Raw genomic sequence first — 26,720 nt, 5'->3', positions numbered from 1 at the left:
TGCAGACGAGAGGAGGGTTTAGCACCGACATTGAAGTCTGCACATCTGGCAACGGGTAATGATCAGCCGAGCATCCTCCTCGGCCTGGGCCGGAGGGTCCCCCGGGCACCTGCTCTGGCCTGCCTGGCGGAGCCACGGCCCGATTCTGGGGCTGGAAGGAGCTCAGCCCGCTCAGCTGGGTCAGAGCCTCACAGACCCTCCAGAGGCTGAGGCACGTTCCCGCGGAGGGTGACTGACAGTCTGTGTCTAACGCGCACTTTCTGCATGTTACCTGTAAACTCCCCCATTGCTGTTCCGAACTCCTGCTGCGTTCCCCACCTCCTCCTTTCACATCGTTTGTACGTACTGCTGACCTTCACCACTAGATACTAAGTTCCCTGAGGACAGAGATGCCTTATTCGCTTTCAAGTCCACACACACACACACACACACACGCACACACACGGCTACCTTCACTCATAGTAGGTGATGGGTGGATCCATGGAAGATGAATGAACAGGGCAACACAGCATGAAATGTTCCCGCGCTGCTATAAAGAGCACTGTTGGGACTTCCCTGGTGGCGCAGTGGTTAAGAATCCGCCCGCCAATGCAGGGGACGTGGGTTTGAGCCCTGGTCTGGGAAGATTCCACATGCTGCGGAGCGACAAAGCCCGTGTGCCACAACTACTGAAGCCTGCGTGCCTAGAGCCCGTGCTCCACAACAAGAGAAGCCACCGCACTAAGAAGCCCGTGCACCGCAATGAAGAGTAGCCCCCACTACCAGCAACTAGAGAAAGCCTGCACGCAGCAATGAAGACCCAACACAGCCAAAAATAAAATAAATAAATTTATAAAAAAAAAGAGCGCTGTCCTCAGACCCTAACAAGGTTTTTCTCTGTTCTTAGTTCTTTAGTATCTACAACAGCTTCAGATATTGACTGTTTCCCTCAACCGTTAATTAATCCCTTCTACAAATACTTATTAGGACCGTGTGTTTTCCTCATCTCACCCACGACACTCAGTGCTGTCCCAGAGTCCCGCCGACCACACTCGGGCTCTCTGTCCCGCCGTCCTCTCCCTGTGTGCCCCCTTCCACCCCTCACCCCTGAGGGGCTGCCCCGCTCAGCCCCTCCCCGCCTCCGCTGCCAAGGCCGGGCTCTGGGGTGCCACACCGGGCAGGGCCAACTCTGTCCAACCACCGCACTGCACTGAGGGGGAGAAAACAGACCAAAGGAAGCAGAGATGAAGCTGGGAAGGAGAGGCCGTGGTGACCCCAGCATCTGAAGGAATGGGGGGGCACGGGAGGGAGGGGGAGCGTTAGATGGAGAGAAGCAGCAGGAGGACCCACAGGTGCCGCCCGGCCAGCCAACCGTTACCACATGGCCGCGACAGGCCAGAGCCGGGGCCCGCACCCAGAATTAAGTGGGGAAAACAAGACATTCCCCGCCCCAGGAGGCTGCTGGAGATCAGAACGGAGGGGAACCAGGGACTGGGGACAATCCAGTCCGTTTCTGGAAACAGGCCTGGATCCAGAAGCTCATTCTCATGCGTCTTTGGTGTTTGTTTTTTATTTTTAACATCTTATTGGGGTATAATCGCTTTACAATGGTGTGTTAGTTTCTGCCTTATAAGCAAGTGAGTCAGCTGTACATATACATATATCCCCACATCCCCTCCCTCTTGTGTCTCTGGTCTGACAGGGATGAGAAGAGGACAGGGGAGGGCCGGGCGGCTGCGGAGCTGAAGAGGCCGGGCCGTCCTCCTAGCCTGTCCCTTCGTGGCCCTCCGTGCGGGCTCCGGGAGGACCCCCTCCTCTCCCCCTCACTTTTCTGGGTGCAGTCCTGTTCCCAGCCCCGACCCCGACATTCCTCCCTTCGACCTGTCCTGTGTTCCTCGGGCCTGGAAGGCACAGCTCTCCCTGCTGGTGACAACAGTGACAAGGACCCCGTTTACTGGAGGCAGCACGGGCTCCGCCTCCAGGACATCTGGGCTCCAATCGGGCTCGGCCTCCCCTCTGCCAGCCTCCCTGGCCTTGAGCCCATTAACTGTCTGCCTCTTGGATTTCTTGGCTGTGAAGTAGGTGTAAAACTGAACGGACCTCGGACCTCGAGGGTAAAGAGAGTAAATGCTTCGTACACTTGAAGCTAAAGAACAACTCCCAGGGCAGAGCAGACTCTTATCAGCTGGATAATAATCACAACAGTATCACCCCCCAGTAATGAGGATAATGGCACCAAAGACAAAGCACGTGCCGGACACACTAACCACGCTTAGTTAGTATTTGTAACAACTCTCGCAGTCCCACGTGCCACAGAGAACAGGGGAGGTCAGAGCCCTGGGGACAGGAGGCTGGTTCTCGGTCCCGCCCTGCCCCCCGAGCCTCCCCACGCCTGTGCCTCTGTCCCTCTTGGTTCCCACCTGGGAAGTGTGGGGGGGCCATGGGGAGGCAGTGAGAGGAGGGAAGGGGTGACACACACAGGGCTTCACAGGAAAGGGTCTGGGACATCAGATGTAAACGTCCACCAGCTCCTGACACCTGTCCATCATGGCCTTGCTCCTTCTGATGAAATCTCAGCAGAGAACGGCCGAGGGATGCTGCCTGGCATGAGCACGCGTGGGTCCTGGTTAGCAGGAGCCCAGGGTGCAAGGATGCGTGTACAATGGTGCCCCTGCTTGGCTTCTGGGCACCTGAGCCCCAGAGGGCCCGGAACTGAACCTGTGATCTGCGTCAGCAGCTAAGAACCCAGCTAACCAGGCACTAGATCTTGTCTTGAACTCAATCAACCCTTCAGTTTCTTACCCTCATTTCCTCTCCCCTCCATGCTCAGAATCGAGACATTACAGACCCCGGTCCACGCATCCTCGGGGAACGGTGGGCCGCACCCTCTTCCGAACACTGAGCGGGTCACTTGGCAGCTTCCCTCCTGCCTGTCACTTAACTCAGGGGCTCTTCCCTGGAGCTCTCCCCTGATGAGATATGGGGGGGGGGTGTCTCTGAGCTCCCTGAAGTTTTATGAAAAAGCGTGTGTATGATGCATGCACTTTCTTGGCAGCAGATCCTAAGAAGCTGGAGGACTTCCAACGCCTCTAGATAGCCTAAAAGTGATGCACGTGAGTCCTGGTAGAAAACCATCGAACAAAGAGGCCTGGGGCCGGTGGTGGCGACAAGGGGAATCGAGAAGAGATCAGAGCTCGGGAGCGATGGCGCAGAGAATGCAGGAAAAGGATGAAAGAAGATGGCTCTTTCTCCCCCTCAGAACCAAGATGTATACACAGTCAAGCCAACGAAAGAAAACAAAACCAACTAGAGATTCTCCAAGAACATGTCAGCTGGTGGCTGACACCAGGGCAGGTCCCATGCCAAGGCTGGAGCTAGGAAACTGGGGGGCAGCACGCACGTGGGGACTCGACAGGTGCGCCTGCCCACCTCCTGTGGGTCTCGCTGCGCCTGGACGTGGGTCATGGGGCCACAGAGGCACCTGTTCCCTGCACGGTGTCCTTCTGTCCGGCCAGGTGGAGGCCCGAGGCCCATTCTCTAGTCCATCCCCCCAGGGAGGACACCTCTGCACCACTCCCAGGCCTTCTAAGCACTGCTAACATCGGCACATCACGGGGTACATCTGGGGTTCCGTGAGAGCCTGGGCAACTTTCGTGGGGCAGAATCTCTGGACTCTTCACCGACAGCAGTGCACGTCCTCCGTGACGGATGCTTTGTCTCTTCCCGCCCCGGATGTTCCCAGAGCCAGAGGCTCCTCACCTGTAGTGTGGACATCTCCCCTCCCCTCCCCTCCCCTCTCATTTAGGGAAGGGGCTTGGGGGCCACGCTGCTGCTGGGAAAGGCGTCTGTCCCACGCTGCGAAAGCGGCTCGGAAGCTTCGTGGGGACACACCCCGAGCTTCATCCGCTACCTCCTCAACTGTACCAGGCTCTCCGGGTACCCACAACACTGTCTCTCCAGACCTCCAGCTGCTGCAGACTCAGCCCCTGGACGGGCAGAGTTACCCACCAGGGCCCGGCCAGTTCTGGGCCCCCCAGGCTGTCTGAAAGGGGGTGTCTGCCTCTGCTGACTTTGAATTCACATTTCTGGTTGTTTCTCCGTCTGTTTCTGTTGCGAGCACACCCTGTCCTGTCGTCCTCCTCCGTTCCTTCCACAGCGCCTCTGCTTTTCCACCCACCAGCCCATCTCATCGCGGCTCCTCCCACACGAGGATCCTGAAAGGGCACCGGACGGGAGGCGTGGGGTGTGTGTGGGTGTGTGATGCTGATTCTGGTTTGGCAAATAGCTCTTCTCTGAGAAGAAAACCACCCCCATTTAACCTCACAAAGCACGCTGCTCGGATGGGCACCCGTCAAACCAGGGGCAACAATCTGGGTGACGAGAAATGCAAAACACTTAAACGAGTTTTAGGAAATCCGACAGTGTGCCGAGATCGAGAGGGCTAAAAAAAAAAAAAACAAAATTGGGGGAATACAGGGCTTCAACTTTTCACTCATTACTCGGGGAAAGAAAACCCTTCTCCAAACGAAGAAATTATGTACCAAACAGATGCACATTATGCCTACTTGAAACTTAAGATTAAAAAAAAATTATTTATAAGGAGAAGAGCATGAAAATTTAATTTAATGTTCACCTTAGGTAATTCTGTCTTATTGTTCGGAGCAATTACCATAAATCTGCATTTCAATGAGCGAGAACAGATGTCAGTTGTTACAAGCGCTTGCCAATCAGGTCTGTTAAAAAGTGACAGATGGGGGTGGTAATGGCACATTCTCAGAAGGCCTGTTAGCACTTTTCGCAGGAAGTGTGGGTTGAGGAGGCTGCTTGGCTGTGGGAAGAACTCGGGGTCTTCGTGGGTCCAGTTTGCACACCTCCCAAGTGTGTCCCTGACGTGAGGTTCTCAGCCTCCAATGCACAGTTTTTGCTGGTCTTCTTCCCTCTTCTCCGCTCATCACAGACATTCCAAGCCCGCCTTTGCTGGGAGGGGATCTCCAACAGGTAAAGTAGTTGCGATGTTGTTGTTCTGGGAAAATATTTGCCCTCTATGATTTCACTGTGACTTTGGAAACTTAGGCCAGATATTCTGGAAGCGAATCACTACCAGCTTTCCTGAATATCAGACGTCTAAGGGAAGCAGTTTTCCCTTGTTTATCTCAAGATGCTCTTCTTTGACCATCGCTTCTTAATCTCTGTAATCTCTTACTAACAACCCCTCACCCTTGAAAAATACTTCCCCTGACAAAAAACAACCCCCTCTTAATAAATTTGGAATGTTGTCCAGAGCGAAGGGAGGAGGTGTTCCTGGGGCTGACTCACAATTGCTGCTTTTTGAGCAGTTTGGGGGTCCTCCTGCATTGTTTATCGATGGCTCAGAGTCGTTTGTTATTTGGCCTCTTCAGCCCTTTGTGCAGAGCAGTCACGGAGGCTCATGCTGACAGAACATACCTGGATTTGTGGAGACGCTGTGTGACCATCTCGGGGGCCAGAGGGAGCTCGGCGTTTGGATCGGTTTGTAATGTGGATCTGCCATTGATTAGCTTAGTGACTCTGGGCAAGTTTGTTAATTAACTTCTCTCTGCCTCAGTTGCCCCACCTGTAAGACGGGATGCTAATGGTCCCTATCTCATAAAGCGTTATGATATTTGGGAATTCTGTATCCTAATCCGCATAATACCATTTCCTGGTCCTTGGGCTCACAGAACTTATTCGAACTTTTTGTACTTCAGTTTTCCCAACTGTTACGTAGTAACAAGTAGTGGTTTTGTCCTTGGCTGTGCTGTGAGGATAAACCCCATGATTATTTCAAGAACCTCTGTGAGAAACAAACTTGTGCAATACTGCCCTTGTTTTGCTAACACGATGCTTTTTTGAGATGACAGTTGTCATAAATAAGTGAAAAACCGGAAAGCCACTTTCCCCTTAATTCCTTCTTCTTCAGGAAAAATCCAGACCCTTGGCCTGAACACAGACCCCACGTTTTTGAGGTTTCAGAAATTCATGGAATACCACAGTTGAGTGAGAAATGGACACATTTTTATCAGAAGTTATGAGAGGGAAAGTGAAATCAATCGACTTGAAGAATGCACATAAATGCAGTCAGCTTATAAAAATTTTATCCTTACTAATCTATTTTCTGCTTTTTAAATTTCAGATTTAGTAAAGGTTCCCTTTTATAAAATCATAAAACATGCCTGAAGTTATTTTCAGTTTGAAAGGAAAATGGTGTTGTTTTTTTTGAAAAAAGAAGTATAGTTGATGTCTCATTCAATTTTATTGATGTAAGTACTTAGGAACTTGTCTCCTCCTAATTTTTTTTTTCTGTTTTTTTCCAGCTTTCTTTTATTTTCTCCTCAAACGGAAAATGTTTACTCATTCAAATGAGACATTTTAGACTCTAGTGAGACACCTCAATTTCCTGAAGGACAGACCACTCTGTTCTGAGAGCTGTTCACAGCACAGTGCTCGTTTTCCGAAATGATATCTCACTCTTTGGTGATGGTGCTCTCAGCTGCAGTACTCGAAGTTTCCACGTGGAGTTTATTCTCTGGCCCTGGAGGACATGAACGTGGCACCTGCATTGTGGAGATGCCCGCTCTCTCTGCCACAATCTCACTCAATTTACCAGCATCGTACACCCAGGGGTGCTTTGGGATGAGCCACCTCTTGGGCTCCTTCGTGTTGCTTCCACCGTGTATGTCAATACCATGGGCTGTGTGACACGTATGACGCTGTACCAACTCGCTGATCCCAAGTCTTTGACAACTCATTCATGAAGATACAGTCGTTAGGTTGTGTAATGGTCTGTGGCTTAGACATCAGGCTAAAGTCAAATTTCTTAATTAAAAAACCAGGTATTTCACTTAAGCTTCATTGGGACTGTATCCAACACATAAATTTACTCACTCATCCACGCAAAAGCAGTCACAAGTGCCACTTAGAGGAGTGAGGGCTGAGGCCACGCCCTCTCAGAGCATCAGTGATTCAGAGGTGAGGGAGGGGGGGAAGGAAGAGAGGGTTTTTAGGGGAATGCGGAAGAGGGGCCCTCCGTCCCACAAGTCGGTGCTCTGGGGAAACGTCCTCCAAGAAGGGGCCTCTATGACCCACCCACTTTCTGAGACTGGCTTAGGTGACTGGCGCTGACAAAAGTTAAGCCCTACTCTTGGGAGAAGATAAAGAGCAGGGGGCCAAGAGCACTTGGTTGAAAAAAATACCCCAAACCACGATGCTTCCAACACTTGGGAAGATGAGACCTGATTCTCCACAGGAATGAAGGATACTTGTTATAGAAACGGCCAAGCAGACAGAACCCTGACATCCATGTCCTTGGTCCTCACTACTCGAGGTGACAGTGGAAAATGGGCCACTCGGCCTTCCAATGCACAGCTTGGGCAGCCTCGGTGCTGAATTTAATGCCAAAGGTTCGAGAAAGGGGTATTTTGGAGAGCCAAGCGCATTCACAGACCACCTTTAAATTAGCCATCTGCCCCATGCACCTTCTCAGGTGATTCCCAGATACCCTCCATTTTTAAATGAGCACACGGCGTGCAGATGCTACCATCCTGACCTGACCTGGCGAGCCATGGGCGCCTGTGGCCTAATGAAGAGTGACAAGGCGCACCGTCCACCCGAGAAAACATGCCTGGCAATAGCCTCAGGACCCAGTGACCTTCTTTGCATAATTCAACTGTGGGAACGGGAGAGCCTGAGGCTTCCTCTAAGGAAAGACTCTAATTCTGGATCTGGGTGGGTCCCTTCGATTAGAAGAAAACCAAATCTTGCACTGGCAGAAAATGCAACACATCTCAGCATTTCTTTCAGAGCTTGCAATCTGGAAGGTTTTCTCTTTTTAAAACGTAGAAAACTCTCTGAATATTTTAGTGCTGTCTCTCCAATCCCCTTCACAGAACTAAAAATAAATCAACTGTTCAAGGCGACGCTCAGCTCCGAGGCCAGCTTCCCCAAATGTGTTCGTCAACATTCTGCTGAATGGTTTCACTACTTATTATTTTAACATGTATTCTTTTCCCATAATAATCTAAAAGTGTTATTACAATAGAACAAGCTGGGGGTACCAGATTTAAAGCCCCACGGGTAACTGAGCATTGTTTTTGCTGTAGGCGAGTATGTCCCATCAGACAAGTTATATTAACCCTGGAGGCCACCACAAAAGGCTGGGCTGACAACAACTGGACATACAGGAACAGAAACCTGCGTGTGCTCGTTCCAGTGTCTCCAGATCCATTCAAAACGAAACAAGGAAAAAAAAACCCCACAAGGATATGCATGTGGGAGGGGAAAAAAGAAAAAAGAAAAAAGGAGTTTTCATAGTGACAAATAAGGAAATCAGCCTTTTATTCTGTACATCCTGGGTTCATTTCATTAACTCAGGGTGTCCTTGGTGAAAACAAACTGTGCTCGATTCTAATACGCCCAAAATCTGTTCTCCTTGCCTGCGCTCTCCTATCTTTTCGGAATCAAGCAAGGAAGAAGCTTCCTCACTGCTCCTCGCGGCAGGTTCCTGGCACCTGTGCTCTGATTCATCGTGCGGGCTGCCTTCCCTGGCCCCGTGGTGCGGGTTAGGATGTGAGCCTGGAAGGTGACACAGCAGGACTGACCTTTCACTAATCACTGCCCCTCAGTTACTACTGACACAGCTCATAATAAAAAGAAATCCTTCATGAGCCGGCTTTCAAATCCAGTCCCACTTTGATTTTGCTCAAGAACAAAGATTCTACTTTCCCATAAAAGATTCTGATGCGCAATTCTGTCAACTGGGGTTCTGAAGTTAAAAAAAAAAAAAAAGGCACCCTGTTAATTGTCTGTGGTTATCAAGGGACTGCAAACGGTATCAGAGATAGGCCTGCAAGCCTGACTTTCATTACGAAGGTCAAAACATTCTTATTGACTGCCTATTATTAAAATTCTAGAGGGATGTCAATCATGGCAGCTGCCCTGGATATAGGAATCTTGTTGGAAATCCCCCAGCCGGCAAACCCATTAAAAAAAAATAATAAACACAACTGTGGAGGGTACTGTGCAGGAATTCTCAGCCCCCTAAATTTTCTCATAACTGTTGGAGATGCCAGAGTTAGAAGATCAACTTCTGAGCAGCTGACTCTAATTTTAACACCTAAGCCAGAAAGCAACTAGGACCGGTAGTTACTCTTTGTTTGTCTTTTCCCCAGCTTCTGAACCCATCCCAAATTCAGACGACAGCACGGTCAAAAGGCAAGGCTCGCTTCACGACTTACCAGCCATTTGCTGAATGCCACTGAATGCACCCAGGTTGCTGGAGGAGGTGGCCTGCTGCAGAAGCTGCAAAAGAAAAGAGAAAGGTACTGTCAAAATGAAGTGGAGCTTGGAAATGTACTGTCAAGGGAACTTCCCAAGTCCACTGAGGGCACGTCCCGTTCCCTTTACATTTACATAGTTGGTTGCTGCTGCCTGTTAACGGGCTGAAGGTTCCGAGAGTTGGGGCTATAAATCCATGTCAATGTCTAATCTCTATTAAAAAACACAGACACTGGGGAAACTCAATAACGTAGCTGCCTTAAAACAATTCATCAATTTACTTTTTAACAACCAGGTGTTAAATCTGTGGGAACCAACATGGCGTGACTAATGCTCTCTCTCTGGAGCCTAGTAGTTCCCGTAACTCATCTCTGTCAATCGCGGTCCATCCCTAGGTCTCCTCCGCTTTCCTTCACAGCTCAGTGTCCTACAACCTTCATTAGAGAGGTACAGATTCACTGACTCTTGGGCTAACAGAGAAGTCACTGTAATACCTACAGACGTAAGTGTATGTATCTGCAGCCAGAGTCACTGTCATGACTTCACGACCAAGACAACGGTCACCCATTTTAAGACGGTCTTCGTTGGCAGAGAGCAACATACTACTTGTCGGAACTCACAAGTATCTGGTGCTATGTATGTTGATGCTACGCATTATAAATATATCAGCATCTTTTAAAAAAGAAATGAAGACAGCTGTGAAAAGGCCTCTGTATTTTGTTCCTAGAGCTTCCAAAAATACATTTAATCCCCCATATAGAAACGGTGGGTACCACAAGGTAAAGGCATGTGGTTACTGTTCGAAAGCACTCCTTTATTCGTCCACGTCAATTGAATTATAGGTTAACTTAGGTGCTATACTGTTTGACTAGGCTTATTGATATTCTCCTTTTGGTTGATCAATACAGCCGCGGTTTGTACCTGGGGGCAAGTGTGGAGTTATCTCCTATACTCAAAAGTCCATGGATGCTAAAAGCATAGATTCACCAAATTTATTATTAAAAAACTGCTATGGTACTATGAGCTTAGGAGGAACCAGATGAATTCACTATTTAAAAAATAAGCTCTCAGAATTTGTTTGGAGTGCTGCGAAACCTAACGGAGAGCACTGCCACTCCTCCAGGTAATGGTAGGTCTCCTCAGCTTAAGAAGAAGGAAACTCTACAACTGGATGTGACTCAGAAATGGGCATCTAGCAATTGACTTAAAAGCACCAAGTAGAGTGGAATGTCGGTGGCTGATTCAACGTGTCTTAGTTACGATGATTAACGTAATCCCTATGGGGATTAACATGAACAGCTGTGGGCCTTCCCTGGTGGCACAATAGTTAAGAACCCACCTGCCAATGCAGTGGGCACAGGTTTGATCCCTGGTCCAGGAAGATCCCACATGCTGCAGAGCAACTAAGCCCGTGGCCACAACTACTGAGCCCATGTGCCACAACTGCTGAAGCCCATGTGCTGCAACTACTGAAACCCGCACGCCTCGAGCCTGTGCTCCACAACAAGCCACCGCAAATGAGAAGCCCGCTCACTGCAACTAGAGAAAACCCGCACGCAGCAACGAGGACCCAATGCAACCAAAAAATAAATAAAATAAAAAAAAAGACAAAAACAAACATGAACAGTTCCCAGACATACGTCTGCAACTTTCATTCATCCTTCTCGACTCAGGGTAGTATACTACCTAGACATTACACACAGACACACACATACACACAGACACACAGAATGAGAAAGAGGAAGAAGCTAGGAATTATCTGTTTTGACAGAGAGAAATCCCTTATCTTGGTTTGATTTCTTGGGTTTCCCATTCTCTTGTGGTTGCAAGCCCTTACTCTCTCCTATATTAGACATTAAAAAAAAATTAAAGTTTAGTCAAGTTCAACTAGTTTTGAAGATACTCTGAGGAATTAATAATCTTTACTGATTAGTAAGTGGCAATACCTGGAGTGTCATTAAACTACTTCCGGGGATTCTTCCCACTGACAACCACTCTTTGGTGAGCCACAGTCAGAATCTACCCTCAACACAGAGGCAGGAGATGCCTTAAAGGCCAAGGGTCTTTTCAGAGAAATGGGCTTCCGATCGAAAGGGGCAGAGCAAACTTGGCAGAGAAAGAATGGAAGCCCTCGGTAGGGGAAAACGTAGTTCAGAGCGTGTAAGAACACGTTCTTATCAATGAGGTGGGGATGAATTCTCTTTCAGGATTCAGAAAGAATTTTCAGATGTGATCAAAGAAACATGTGCCAGAGATTTCTGTGAGCCCTGGGGCATGGGAGATGGTCGAGAAGACCAGGGCTAGGCACGTGTGTCTTGGTTTTCAGACATGGTGGAGCAGGAAGCTGGATTCTTAGAAACTACGAAAAGGTGAGCCTGACGTCAATCTCTGATAGAAATTCTTGTACTTAAGGCGATGATCTGTGAACAACTGAGAAACACACGTTTGTGAAAAACAAATGATTGTTCAGCTAGACTCATTTTTTTTTCTCATGAAGTTTCTAGACCGATAGACCAAGAAAAAGATATGGCAAGCACATATAGATTTCAGCAAGACATGTGATGAAATCTCTCATCTCTTATCTCTTTGTGGATAAGATGGAGAAATGGCTAGAAGGTGGCAGCAAACTTGGTCACTGTTTGTATTAATAACTCAGGGGAAGACAGGAGAGGCACGCTTCTCCAGCAAGACATCCAGACATGTCTTGAGTAGCAATTACATGGCAGACACCAACAGGCGGTAGGGTGGGTAAAAGAGGAATGTGAGTCACATCTGTCCTTGGAGAAGCAGCCCCGCCGGATGGAGAGAACCCATGGAGGGCTGAAATCCTGCTTGACCACCAGTGTCATGACCTTGGGTAAAGTTACATAACCTTTTAAAAATTTTTATTGGAGTACAGTTGATTTACAACGTTGTGTTGGCTTCAGGTGTAAAGTGATTAAGTTATACATATACATATATCCACTCTTTTTTAGATATTTTCCCCATATAGGCCAATACAGTGAGTGTATCGAGTAGAGTTCCCTGTGCTATACAGTAGGTCCTTATTAATTATCTGTTTTATATATAGTAGCGTGTGTATGTCAATCCCAGTCTCCCAGTTTATCCCCTGCCCCTTTCTCCCTTAAGCCTCTCCCTTTCCTCACTTGTAGAAACACGGTGATCTTACCTTTCAAGGTCACAGGAAGGACTCTTTTACAGAACAGTATTGGTTCTGCTACAAAGTACGGAATGGGTCATACAATCCTGAGAGGGACAGTTCAAATGTCAGGAGAGAATTAGGACGGACGGACGGACGGACGGACGGACGGACGGACAGACAGACAGACACACACACACACACACACACACACACACACACACACACACACACACACACACACACACACAGGCTAGAACAAAAGGTCCAAAGGCACACTATGAAATTATATTAATAATGGGTAGTCCAGCATTTAGGTTCCAAAGCAGAAAAGGGGTAGAGTAGCATGCTTTAGCAGTAGTTCAAGTAAAAATAAAACCTTAGAGGAGTACGAGCTGCCTTCCACTGCTCTCAAGCTACATTAAGATATTTTAAAGTCCACAATAGGGGTCACTGCTCATGCTGTGTGGATCTTCCTGGGAGGAACTGTCTCGCATTCTGATTATGGCATTTTAATAAAGACACTGGCAAAGTAAAACAGGCAGCACAACAGAAAAAAACAAGGAGGTGGAAAGTTTAGAAACAATGAAATGTAAGGGCTAGTTAAAGAATTGGGTCTATTTGGCCTGAAACGGGATCTGAGTTTTGGGTGTCAAATAGATGAAGAAACATCTGAATTTAGTTGACATCGCTCCACGGGGAGGACCCAGTGAAGGAAAGTTCCATCTGAGGTCCTGATGTGGAATGGACCGAGCAGGGAGGTGGTGAGAGAGCCAACCACGGCTGCCTCAGCGCCGTTAAGTCATCACCTATCACGCATGCCGCACCCCTGCCAAGGCTGGAGTTTGTGCGGAAACACTGGTTAGACACTCAGCCCTGTGGGACCCCGCTCAGCCTCCATGCGGCTAGAATGAAGAGTCCTGTTCCTATGGCTCATCAGCTTCACCTGGAAAAATATTCTTCATCGATGCTGATTTCAGGAATTTCCCGGCATTCATAATGTCGAAGACGAGCTTTTGGTGCACTTAGGGGCCAAGGAGCCTGTAAGAGCTCCACTGGGTGTGCTCCTCTCTCCTGGGGACCACATGCTCCCCCCACGCCCCCCCAAGAACTTACCGCCAGGTACTGCGGGGTGAGGCCGCCCAGACCCGTCAGGTTCCCCCAGGTGGCAGTGTTGAGCTGCTGCATCTGCTGCGCCAGCTGCTGCTGGAGACGCCTTTGCTCCTTGTCCTTCTGAGTGTCAGCGAACTTCACCACAATCGGTGAAGAGCAGCCCTGTGGTCAGACACAGCGGAAAGTGGAGAGGGGGTTACAGCCTGGCCCACTCCGCTCAGGACACTCAGTCAGCTCGGGGCCTAGCTTTCTGAACTATTCTGCAGCACAGGGGATGGTCTGGCCTCGTTTTTAAATGGTTTGATGGTCCTTCTTCTTCTCTGAATAGTACCATCAACAGAAAATTCCAGATCCTGTCACTGGTGTCTTTGGGGCTCTGGTGGTCGATGAAGCCATCTGTGCTCGTGCTCTGATTATTACACTGCCTCTCCTTCTCTCTTCATGGGTCTTCCTTCCACCATCCCAGGGCCTCCTCAGAGACAAGAGACCTTATCATTGTCCTTTAATTAAGCTTCACGGTTCGCTTGTCTGAAAGATGGACTTGTCCTGGTGTGTCTGCCTGTTTCCGCGTGTGAGCAGGGGACAAAGGAGGGGAACGAAATGTTGTAATGGGAATGAACATGCCTGTCGCTCACGTCTTTTTTTCCCACTCTTTCCAATGTTAAGTATTTTTGAACTTTGGAACTGTAGGAATCATACCGACCCAGTAATATAATCGGGAGAAGTGGGTTTCATTTTAGGAACATGGATGAAGGAAGGAGATTTTCAGGGGACACGGGCGTGGACCAATGTCACTGTCCCCGTGTTTTCAGAAGGGGTTCTCCTCCTTCTGTATCACATCTACTCTAGCTGTAATCCCAGGAGCTACAACAAATCAAAAAGAAAATATCAGAAGCAGTCTAGTCCAAGGAGACGCATCTCAAATGGCAGGAGGCGATGTCTACTTAGCTTCTTTTCCTAATCAGTCTCGCTGTTCTAGGAGCTTCTGTGTTCGTTTCCTTTAAAAGGCAGGAGCAGAGGTAGTGAGTGAGAAATGGCCAAGGGTTATATAACAGGACCAATTCATGTCTGATACGGAGAAAATCGTTAGGGAAAGTAAGGGCCTGACACCTCAGGCAGGAGGACTTCCTTTCGAAAGCAGCTTTTCGACATTCGCCACTTGGCAAAGACTCAGCAGAAACCAACTCTCTTCCCTCTCTGTTTAGCTTGCTAAACATCCCATCACAATTAAAGCTGTGAAATTTTGCTGAGATAAAAAGAAGTTAATTCTACCCAAGTGATCAAAAAAAACCCCACTTTTTATTGAAACTCAGCATGATAACAGACCTCTCTCTTCTCCTCCCAGAAATTTAATATTCCTATTTAAATGACCTTTTCCCTTCCTTTTGGGTTATTTTTCTTTCTCCTAGAAAACAGAGTTGCATTTTTTTCTTATCACGTTGGGTAGCTACTGGGGATGGAACTATGCATACGTGAAGCTATCATGCCTGCTGTTACCCCCCAACATGTGAGAAAAGTGAGGTGACTGCGTGTTGAACCTCCAGCAGACTGGTCTTCAGCTCTGGGAGTCACAGTCATGGCACAGATGTTAAGAGTCAGTAAACTGCATAAAAGTAATGTTTCCACCGTTTAAAAAATCTACACTTCATTGTTCTTCATCTGCTCCGTGTTTCAGCGTTTCATCACTTTAAAGACAGCAAAACCACTCTGAAGATGGAAATTACAGACAGCAAGGGTTTTGCACGGAAAGGGTTGTTATTGTATCAAATTTGTCGCATAACAAATTATAGCATCTCTTCCTAACAGTTCATTTACGGTTGGCTTTTTTCTTCCTTAAATACCAAAAAATGATATAAAAGCAGAAAATCAGGCCAATGATTATAGTTCAAAAATGACTTGTATAAACCATGAAAGGGGAAAACAGGGTGGGGAGAGATTGGAGGAAAGTGGGAAAATCAAGGTACCATGTAAAGATTAATGATTTTTAAAATAACATGTTCTTTTAAACTTTAACAGTGACATCGTTTTGAATTCACATCTCTTAGATCATACATCTTGGTGGAAGATGTAAGCCAGAGTCCTGAAAATAATGTAATTAATTCAAAACAAGAAAACAAACTGCAGTGGTACAAGTGTAATGAGACTGCATAATATGTAATCTTCTGTTTAAATGTCAATATTTTTGAATTAAACAAGAAATTTAAGTGTCTGAGGGCTCCTCTGATTAAGCATGGATGTCCAGATTTAAAAACAAGTGCATCAGATCTGATTTCTGATGATAGCAGTATTAACAAAGGATCAAGGATTTCTGAAGAATAAATATGCCCCATTCTCTACAGCAAATTCTTTTCACTCTGAGAGCCTGTTATTTTCTTGGTTCGGGTTCATACCCAGTTCTGCTGTATTTTCTCGTGCTCTCCTTCCGTAGGGACCCAGGAGAACACAGACCTCCCACTCGGGCGGGGGGCCCTGGGTGAAGGAACTGGGGTGGCAATGTTTCCAACAGAGCTGAAAGAATTGAGGTTACAAAATCATCTAAGGTGAGACCAATTTAGATACAAATCACTCAATTACAGGAAATAAAAATCTTTAAGAATGAAACACATATATATGGAAGATAATAAATACAGGTCAAGACTTCCTTTTTCTTAACAGTACTTTCATTTCATCTCCAGACTGATACGAAGCTGGAAACCAGGCTGATCCCCGATAATGGAGCTCCCCAAGGTAAGGGAAAGGGTAGGGGGAGGGGACAAAAACATGATCACGTGTGTGACTGCATGTTGTTCAAGATTGGATTCCTAGACATTTCAAATCCTGCTAATTCTCTCTTATTGTGGCCGATTTTCACCTGAGCTTGCCTTCACGTAGGGGGGTGTGAGTGTCTTAAAAATGCATTGCACTGAAAGGAAAACACAGTGATTATATAAGATATGTTAGGAATATTGAAGTCAAAAGGAAGTTCGAAAAAGACAATAGGCTTTGCAATGCTGATATCAAAACTCAGAAAAGTACAGTAAACACTTAATGACAATGCCATGCACACTCTTTACCCCCCGCTTCCACCCACCCTTTGGCTCCCTAGAGAAAGGTTGCCCACAAAACAAGACCCATAAAGATCACTAAGCTCCCGGCATGCTTCGGGAGATGCAGCATTGCAAAAAACAAACAAATGAACAAAAAAAAAAAAAAAATTAAAACCCCCCAAGAGTGGAGGCAAAAAAGAAGCTCAAACGATCAATAAAGAACTTTTTGGCACATTAAATAAAACTGAAAACAATTTTTTTTTCAAAAGATGAAAAACGTTAACTTCAGGTAACACTACAAAGCCACCTCCAGAAAAGATCACCCATACACAAAGATACAGTTTACATAATACAGCAGAACATGCACTCCCAAAGGATTCTATCAGACAATACAGAATAAGTAACAGCATATCACTCTTGGAGTGTTTTTGTGCAAAATTCTGAAAGGCCATGACCCGAATCACAGACTCAAAGTACAGAGCCATTGTCTACATTTGTGGACCCACGCCAGCCTATTTCTCTTCCCCGAAAGCCACTAACTCTCATTAGGAGATCACATTTGAGCCTTTGAGTTTCTTGGTTATTGTTCATTTTTTAGTAAGGGTGAAAATCTAATTTCTCGGGGGACTCTCATACATGAACATTTGCACTGGTTCAATGAGGTGGGAGAAGTCTTAACTTTCTCCAACATTCTTGATGCAAAAACAATTTGTTTGTCTCGATTAAAGATAACTTGACCCCGCATTAAAAAGAAAATAAAAAAGAAATGAAAGAACCCTGTGATTTTGCACAGGGCCAGCTGCAATTTGGAATGGGGTCTGTTAATGTTCTACCCATCCCACCCCTGGGGCTGGGGAACGTACTTGATTCTTGGGGTATGGAAGGATGCTCGGTTTAAATTGCATCATGAACTTTACACAGCAGGACCTGGGCCGCTGCAATAAAAGGCTCAAAAAGGAACGTAGAGCAAGTGGAAGGTTTTACACTAAGTGCATTTCCAGTCATCAGGGGAAAAATTCAGAGAGAGAGGGAGAGAGAGAGAGGGAGGAGGAGAGAGATTAAGGAAGAAGGAATATGAATGAATGGAGAGAGAGAGATGGTGAAAGTTTACATCTGTGATTGTCATGTGAACAATCCACACAGGAGAGAATTGCTTTCCATTCCCCACCATTTGCACAAAGAAAACAAAGAAAGGGCAGATGATACAGTACCTCCATGGTCTGAGACTGATGCATGGCTTTGATTGCATTCTGTGCCATTGCCCTTGTAGAAAATGTGACAAACGCACAGCCTGTGGGAAACAAGGGGACAGGGAGCAGGAAAGACAAAAAACAACAAGACAAAAGGTTTGGACGCTTGTTAAACCAACACAGTCTACGAGAACTGCCACAGGACGACACTGTTCTCAGTAGTACATGAAATCAACAACTTCTCTCTTTGGTTTTTATCTCGTGTTGCTTTTTACTTACAGTGCTGACCTGCTAATCTGACCACAGCAGAAAGATTTACTGATGGATTAGTTTATTTATTTTTAAAATGGAGTCCAGGGGAAGGAGGCTGGGTACTTTCTTTTTTTAAGCCACGTGGGGGGGGAGGGGGGGTTGAAATGCGCAAGACCTAGTTTGCATTTTCTAAAATAAAAAGTTGCGATTTTACATTTTCTCCTTGTCTGCCTTGACTTAGGGCATCTACCCATTCCGGCTCTGTATTTCAAACATGAGCCTTGCTTTCTAAGCAGCAAATAGTAAAATCCTCACACCCAGGGCAAATTAGCAACTAGATTCCAACAGCTCGAAATGTCAGCAAGTAAATATACCTCATCTCTTCTGGGTAGTTAAAAAATAGATGTATGTATAAATATACACTCATGCTATTCAAATGCAAACAAATATACCCAAATCCTGTACAAACTACTTAGTAACTGTTAATGATGAACAAAAACAAATGCTGTTACTCGGAATATTCAACTGTGTGTATGAAGTAAAATTTAAACACTTGCATTGGATTTCTTATTTGTATCAAACCTTCGAGACTTTAAGTTGTGACTTGTGGATTCTTATCAGAGATTCCACCTCAAGTGTAACATACAGAAGACAATGTATATTTCTGTGAATGTCTCCCCTGAGACCCGCAGAACTCTCCGTGGCTATTTTTCTCCCCAGCTGTAAAATAACTACACTCTACAGTGCTTGTTCCTGCTTCTTGTAGCAGTGCTGGCTACCATGCAGGTCACTGCTCCAGCTACATGGCTCACTGCCCTTTCCACTAATAAAAGCACTGCCTTCTGAAATTTACATTTTATTCATCATGCACCCTTGGGCTTCTCAGAGAAAAAGACTGTGAAATTAATGCAGATTCAGGCTGATTTTATAATAATACCACCGCACACTAAAAGCTTAGCTAAAGCAACGCTGACTATTTCACTTATGATCTCTAATGACTTTAAAAGTGCATTGATTTTCAGCTTCTTTAGCCTTGCACAGTTTGAACTTAGGTATCAGAGAATAATTTAGTGTTCTACTCAATTGCCTGAAAACATTATTATTATTATTACTACTTAAAAGATTTCCCAATGAAGCAGATCTAAACACCGAGGGGCCTAAGCTTGTCATCTCAGAGCGAGTGCACAGAAGTGGAATTTTGGCACCAATCACGTGAGATGGTTGCCTCTGTGGCCGGGAAGCCAAACAGAACATTCTACATCCAAACAACCAGCGGGTGGCTTGGTGTATGGGAGTCACTGTGGGAGCCATTAAACACATTTTCTTTGTTTGCTCTGCATGGGTACCTGGTGAGATTATCAAGTCAATACTGTATTAGCACCTTTCAATCAAACAGCAGTAAGAGAAAGCAATGCCTGCCCACTACCCCCAAAGCACAACAACCACCAGTCATGAAAATAAGTCAATGCATTTTTTTTTGGCATCACGCTGTAATTTTTAATACACAAAAACTCTCTGTACATGGGAGGTTCCTCTCATTCACCTCCGTTAAGCTGTCCTCACTGAAGCCCGACGTCTAGCTCACGAAGAATGCCAAGCTATCTCCTATGGTTTTTCTGACGTTACAGCAGCTGGTGAAGCTGTTTCAACATGCTGCCTGTACCTACAGTGGCTGTGGCTTCTGTCAACAACAGAAGCAGCTGGGCAGCCTTCTCTAAGGCATCTAGATGATGTGTGTGAGATCTACAACAGGACCTCTGCAGGCTCCATACTGAAATAGACTCAGCTCTAAAATGACAGAGTCCCCAGTTTACCATCTGTTTCAAAGTAGTATCTCTTGAAGATTGTGATGATCAGTGGTACTATTAACAGAGGAAATAACGCTAAGAGATTTTTTTCATTTTTTTATTTTAAAAATTTGGTGCTGCGTGGCTTGCGGGATCTTGGTTCCCAGACCAGGGATCAATCCTCTGCCCCTGGCAGTGAAAGTGCAGGCTCCTAACCACTGGACCGCCGGGGAAGTCCCTTCATTTCCTGTCTGGAGGCTACAGTAGAGGCACAAGCAAATCATCTAATGGAGGCATATTTGAGGCCATAGGAAGCCCAGACTAACTCTGCTTTTTTTTTTTTTTTTTTTGCGGTACGCAGGCCCCTCACCACCGCGGCCCCTCCTGCCGCGGAGCACAGGCTCCGGACGCGCAGGCTCAGCCGCTCCGCGGCATGTGGGATCCTCCTGGACCAGGGCACAAACCCGCGTCCCCTGCATCGGCAGGCGGACCCTCAACCACTGCGCCACCAGGGAAGCCCCACTAACTCTGCTTTTAGGAGTCAAGAAGCCTGTTTCATTCACTTTGCTTGCCCTTATTATCTGGGAGCATGTGCCAAACCAACAGCTTCTAAACGGAGGTTAAGAATGCATAAAAAAATGTAAAATGTCAACAAAAATCAATAAGGCAGAGTTTATGCATCTACCACGATTTCAGAGCAGGCAGAGCTTTTGTAAGTAACTTCGGGAGAAAGATCAAGCAATTAACGGGTCTCAAAAGCAAAGTCTTAGCAAGACTTGATCTCTCTATAAACTCGAACCATTGCCCCTTCCCCTCTGTGAAACCTGCAATTAAAAGGTTGACTGATGCTTCTAATTATACAATCCTCATCCCATCCCAAAAATGATCTGGCAAATCTGATGACTCCTTTAACTTTCTTATTCTACCGGCAGTGGTGCAGTAAGAGAGAACTGGCCTCCTAGGGGCTCTGTCAAGTTCCCTACTGGGTGCTGTGTTCAATTACTTAAGGGAGAAAATGACTGTCATTTATTACATGGGAGCACGTGCTGAAAGATTCACTCTCTCTGCCGCTCTGGATGAAGCTAAGCAACTTCAGAACCGAATGTTCCACGGGTTGGTAGCCAGTTAACCTTCGTAACATCTCTCAAACAGGAGGTCCTGGCTAGATTTTCATTTTCTTTTCAGCACCACTGAACACACTGGCTTTGGGGTGGGCCCTCAAATCTGCACTTTTCACTAACGTAGGGTCACACAAGCTCCTACAGTCAAAATGGGCTGCTGGCTTCTTCTACAAACCAGCCAGATGACTTCCCGCTGGACAGAAATGACTTAGGTCAGTTGTCCTCTTCTGTAAGATGAGCTTCTGGGTACAGCAGAGTCTACTGGGTCCTGACGGACAACTGCTCCGACCTTATAGGGTCAGCCCTCAACTGTTCTAGACTGTTGCGCGTGCTGGTGACTGACCAAAATGCTGGAGAACTTAGATTGGGAGAAAAAAAATACAGGTACCAAGACAATAAAGCCATTTTTGGGGGGTGGGGTAAGAGAGCCCATATATTACTGTCTCAAAGCTTCCAAATACATAATGGCAAAAAAAAAAAAAAAAGGCAAAAACTCCCTCTGTAAACGTGTCCAACCTGTAATTTACCTGCCACTATTTATTGTCTCCACTTTCAGAGTGTCAGAGATTGCTCATAGAAATGAAAGGAGCTGAACTCCTCCTATTTCAGTGAGGTTGTCTTCTTGCTGCTAAAATAGATAAATGATTGACTGGGGAAAGGTTTCTCAAAGTCATTTCCTCCTACAGACAGGATCTAAGGAAAGCACAGAGCAGATTTTGGAACCCAGCTATTACACTTGTCATTTCAGTTGAAAGGATATCTTAAACTCAGGTGTTCTACCTTTTCTCTAGGCTACATGAGAATTTTGAGAGAACTAGATGAATTCTTGCTCTGCATCAAAAAGAAGGGGAGAGGGGGAGAGGGGGAGAGGGAGAGAGGGAGAGAGGGAGAGAGGGGGAGAGAGAGAGAGAGAGAGAGAGAGAGAGAGAGAGAGAGAGAGAGAGAGAGAGAGAGAGAGAGAGAGAGAGAGAGAGAGAGAGAGAGAGAGAGAGAGAAAGTAATGAAAAAAGTAGAGGCACTTTTAAAAGCACATACAACGATGCCAGGGTCTCTTGCTTTTCTGCTGCTTCTTTGAAAGAGGAGCAACAGCTGCTATATTTTAACTGAAGGAAGCATAATTTAAAATAACTTGTGTGGCTGAGAAGATTTCAGCCTATGGAAACTTGTTTATAAATTCCTCTTCAGCTGTAGAAAGATCTTAATGCAGCCAGTTTTTCCTCGCAGTATCTTTTGAGCAATGGCAGGGTTTAAACATATGCTATGAGTATAACATTGGAGCATCAAAAATAATACTCTAATGTGCGATCCCCAACGCTGGGTTAGTTTATTTAAAATTGGCATGGAGAGATCTTTCATTCACGGCACCTGAGGCTGAGTGTGGACTAGGACTTAATAGTTGGCAAAAATCTCATCCCTGAGATGAGGCTGGAAGATTGTACCCAGAGCAGCATGACAAGATGCATTTAATAACCCAGGGGGCATCTGATAAAGGTTTCCACATCTCTGAACATTTGGGTACCACGTGGGCAAGACTAAAATGTCACGATCAGAACGGAGTCCTCTCCATGTACGTTTTAAAAGTCAAAAGCCCTCTCCCAATATCCTGATCAGATATAACGAAAATAAATGAGGATTTAATGGCTAAATCCAGTCTGTGGTCGCTAACATCCCTGAAGATACCGCCAATTCATTTGTCAAAGGTTTTGGCAGGAGAATGCTGGAACACCATAAACACAGCTGGAATATTCTTAAACCAGCAGAAGGTTACCTTAAATGGCAGTGAAGATTTGACTGCAGTTTATGGGAAAGAAAAATGAAATCAACCCCTTCACTGTCTCTGAGTTACAGATATTTTGTTGCTATGGTGCAGCAAACCTGGCAGACTGTAACCAAATAGTCCAATCGGACTGTGGGACTGTGGATAAGTGAGAACATGTGTATTTTAGGAAATCAACATGCTAAGGTGACACTGTCCAGTAAATATGTTGGCTCAGAAGCCTCAAGCTTAGATTCTGAGAGCAAACATCTCATTTCACTGGCCATGTGTGGGCTTGTGCTCCCCTGGCTTGCTTTCTCAATGAAGGCTCACACAGCGGGCCTGAGCGGTAGATCTGCCACTGCAGAAGGATCTGAGGATCATAAGGGGCGTGAAAGCATCTCAAACCAGGTTTTCCAAATCAGAAAAAAACGGCAGAATGGGTTACTGCCCCCAAAAGGGAAAAAAATGCACGTTCAGATGTGGGCATACCGCGTAAAGCGAGGCAGAGTCCTAACGTTTGTTGAGTGGTTTCAACAGGCTTGGCAGGTGCTGTCCATGTATAGGCATGACAATTTCCCAGCGGGATGGGGCAGAGAGGTCCCATCTTAAAACATGACACAGATCTGGGTGATGGTGAATAACTATGGGACTTTTAAAATAGTCTTTCTTGCCAATGTGTAGATCATGATTTTTTTTTTTTTTTTTAAAGACAGTGATTCTAACTGAAAGTATAGCAGGGCTAAATAGGTACAAAGATGTGGGTCCTGGCAGCCCACTACTCTGATCTGGGGCAGGGGTACTGAATCAACAGCCTGGAGGAACCTCAGGTTAACACCTGCCAGGTAGGAATGTCAACTACTGATGTGGCGGAGAATGAACGACACGTGACGCCTGTTGGGGACCCAGGGCTACTAACTGCCTCCTCTGCCTTCCTTCTTGTAGCTGAACTGGGCAAAAGCAAAAACAAGAAAAGTGAACCACTCAAGGGCACCTCTCCCTCATTATAATCAAATGGTTCGATTTAAATCCTTTCCTACTGACTAATTTACACCCTGGTTTAGTATTACAAAGTACTTTTCAGAGCAGCCAAGCTTTCATTTCACTTCATTTTTACTTATTTTGTAAACAGCTGAGCCAGCAACAGGCATGGAGACCAGAAATGCTGAGCGCCCCTGATCTGCAGCGCCGCACTTATTAATATTTGATTGAAAACGCCAATTCTTTAATGAAAGCAAAAGAGTAGCATGAGAGAGAACTGTTCTTTCAACAAATCACTGATTTAGGAGCAGTCCCCAGTACCCAGGAGTCCCTGGGTCCTGCTAATTGAAAAATGCAACACTGTCTGTCCTTATATCTCAGAACAAATGAGAATAAATGAGTATTTTCTTTTTTTGCCACAGGGAATTCTCATCCGTTTGCCAGAAAATCAGAAATTATTTTTCTGTTAAAAAAAAAAGCGGGGGGCAGGGAGGAGGATTCTACTCTTTACTTCGAACCAGCAGTTCAGAAATAGGCTGCTTCTGGTGTCAAGTGCTGGTTCATCAACCAAATGGCAGATGGAATTGGTCAGGTTCTCCCATCGAGCACAGTGTCTTGACACCCTTTCCTGTGAAAGTTTTGACCATTTAAAAAAAATCTCATCTGCAAAAATAGCTAACATATGCTCAAGGATCTCTAGGCACCAATGCTCTTCATCACTGTCCCCACTGGACAGATGGAGAAATTGAGGCAGAGAGTCAGTTCGTAAATCAGCAGAGGGAAAACAGGAGTCCAGCATTCCTACTTCACAGTCAAGGTCTCTATGAAACACTGTGGATGGCCTGGCTCTACAAAAAACCTACCATGGCAGTAGCTAATCACGCCCTATCAGACAAGCAGGGCAGATATCTAGACTGCTGCCATTTTCGAGTGTGGAAACTGAGGACAGAGACAGGAAAATGAATGGACCACGCCCATGAGTCATGTCAGGAGAAGTTCTGGGATGGGCCCCAGGGTCACTGACCTCTAAGGCACTATACATTTCCCTATGCCTATCGGTTCTTTCTCCATGCCATACACCTTGGCAAATGCAAAAGTGCAGGAACACGCAAGTTGTGACTGAGAATAGTCACAGGGAGACAACAGTGGTTCTTATTACTAAATTGGCAGCAGAAGAGGGATCGCAAAAATATTCTTTTGTCTTTCTTGCCTACTTAATTCTTCCTCAGCCCCACTGCTTTTTCCCGTGGTATTCACTCTCCTGGTCTGTCTGCCTATCTACCTCTCCTGGATCAGATGTGATGATAAGCTCTCCTGGTGCGTATCTCCAGGATGGCACAGAGGGACCCAGCATCGAAATCCTGGTATCCTTCTGCCTGCGAGGCTGGATGGGAACCAGAGGCGATGCGGGTGCCCAGGACAAGGAACTATTTTGGGTGACACTGGTAAAGGCACACGTGGTAGTGACAGATTAGCTTGAGGCACTGGGTCTGCTGTTTGGGGGCCCCACTCAACATCATGTCTTGCTCAGCTTTTAGACTCCCATCTTTCAGCGAGTGTTAAGTGTCATTTCCAGGCCTCTTCCTCCTTTTTTTTTTTTTAAAACCACCTTCAGAAGAAAATACAGGGATCACAAGCTTGGAGTCATTCCTCCCCCTCCTAGTTTTCCCCGAGATCACCTCTGTTTCAGGGCTTTGGAGGTGGAGGTAGGTGGAAAACTTTTGTTCCCTGTGCCTTCGATTCTAGAAGTTGGCATCACGAAGCTTTATGTCTAAAAGTCAAAAGAACAAATGTTCTTCCTCCCAGGGCGCTGAGTTTACGTAAGACCAGGGAGATGAATGAAAACTAGTCCCTGGATACTTGAGGTTTAACCTTTTCTTTCAACATGGGGCGCGGGCAGTGCAGTCCCAGAACCAGAGATGGGGAATGTAAAGACATTTCTAATTAGCCCTGTGGAAGTTGCCCTGGAAACCCCATTAATTGAATGAAATCCTCTCTGCGTTGCAAAAAGACGGATTTCTTACGAGAATGGAGAAATGCGTTTTCCATGTGCGTCTTCCCCTGGGCCTCCTGGGCTGACTCAGGAAACTAGTCAGATGGCTGGGAACACGGTGACAAGCCTTATAAGCGGTTTAAGGAGGGAGGCGTGCGGGTCCGTCAAAGGGGGAGGTAAACGTGGACAGAAGAGAGTCATCTCCAGCTACCTCGTGCGGCTGCTCGCGGAAACACTGGTTTTCGTCCGCACTCGGAGCCCCAGCCTTTGCCTCTATCACGGTGACAGAGAAGAACCTACAATCTTCTCCTGGACGAAGTCACTTCTCTGTCACTTAAAGGGTCCCTGTGTTTAGGACTCCAGGAGCTTTGCTCTTTGCCATAAAACCCTAACGCCCTGAGACAGGCCTGGTTACCCTGAGTCTGTATCTGCACTATGCGGGGACAGGGGCCTTTTTTCTTGGTTTATTTCTCAGTCAAGAGGCCCACACGCTCAGCATTCTCCCAGGCACAGGCAGAAAGCCAGAAGACTAAGATGCGAGCAGCAAACATTCTCTCTCGCTCTCCGCATCTCTCCCTCATACCTCCCAAAGCTCCTTCAATCTGAGATTGAAGAGGGATGTGTAACGGCAGGGCAGCCTGTGGGCCTCCCGTCTGACAGTGATAACCTGGGCTAATATGCTGCCACTAGGACCTTCTTGACTTGAGAAATAAAAGGTGATCATTCCAGCTATGGTGAAAAGTTTGGGTTGGATAACTTCGTCCCGCAGGACGTATCTCAGGGTGACCTCTTGCTGCGTGTGGGAGTTATGTCTACCTTGACTGGGACACAGAGCTCCAATTAGCACTTAGGGCAGAGACTCTGCAGAGAGCACACTCACCTCGACTCAGCCCGTCGGGTCCCCGGAGGATCCGGCATTCTTCTATCTGGCCAAATGGAGAGAACATCACCCGGATATCGTTCTCATTACATTTCTTCGAAACCATTCCTATGAACAATTTTCTGTCTTCCACGGCTAGGAGAGAGAAATAATGAATGAGCCAAGGCCACTTCACCTTCTTCCTCGTCATCAATGCGTCATCACCACCTCCG

General features: G+C 46.5%; 1 protein-coding gene across 7 annotated transcripts in view; it reads right to left on the bottom strand.

Moving 5' to 3' along the window:
• The window catches only part of CELF2 (CUGBP Elav-like family member 2), a 527,802-nt gene that overhangs the window by 48,459 nt on the left and 452,623 nt on the right, over positions 1-26,720 (bottom strand). For 6 of the 7 annotated variants that reach the window (XM_060160102.1, XM_060160117.1, XM_060160126.1 and 3 more), the window contains 4 exons: positions 26,509-26,643; positions 17,760-17,839; positions 13,526-13,684; positions 9,231-9,294 (listed from right to left, as the gene is read on the bottom strand). In XM_060160102.1, the coding sequence (XP_060016085.1) occupies positions 9,231-9,294; positions 13,526-13,684; positions 17,760-17,839; positions 26,509-26,643 (438 nt within the window). Of the gene's footprint in view, positions 1-9,230; positions 9,295-13,525; positions 13,685-17,759; positions 17,840-26,508; positions 26,644-26,720 lie in introns of those variants that run through there. The other variant, XM_060160140.1, reaches the window with a different exon arrangement.

Source organism: Lagenorhynchus albirostris, chromosome 1 (assembly GCF_949774975.1).
Source record: "Lagenorhynchus albirostris chromosome 1, mLagAlb1.1, whole genome shotgun sequence".
Classification (NCBI taxonomy): Eukaryota; Metazoa; Chordata; class Mammalia; order Artiodactyla; family Delphinidae; genus Lagenorhynchus; species Lagenorhynchus albirostris.
This window is presented reverse-complemented; position numbering and strand designations above follow the sequence as displayed.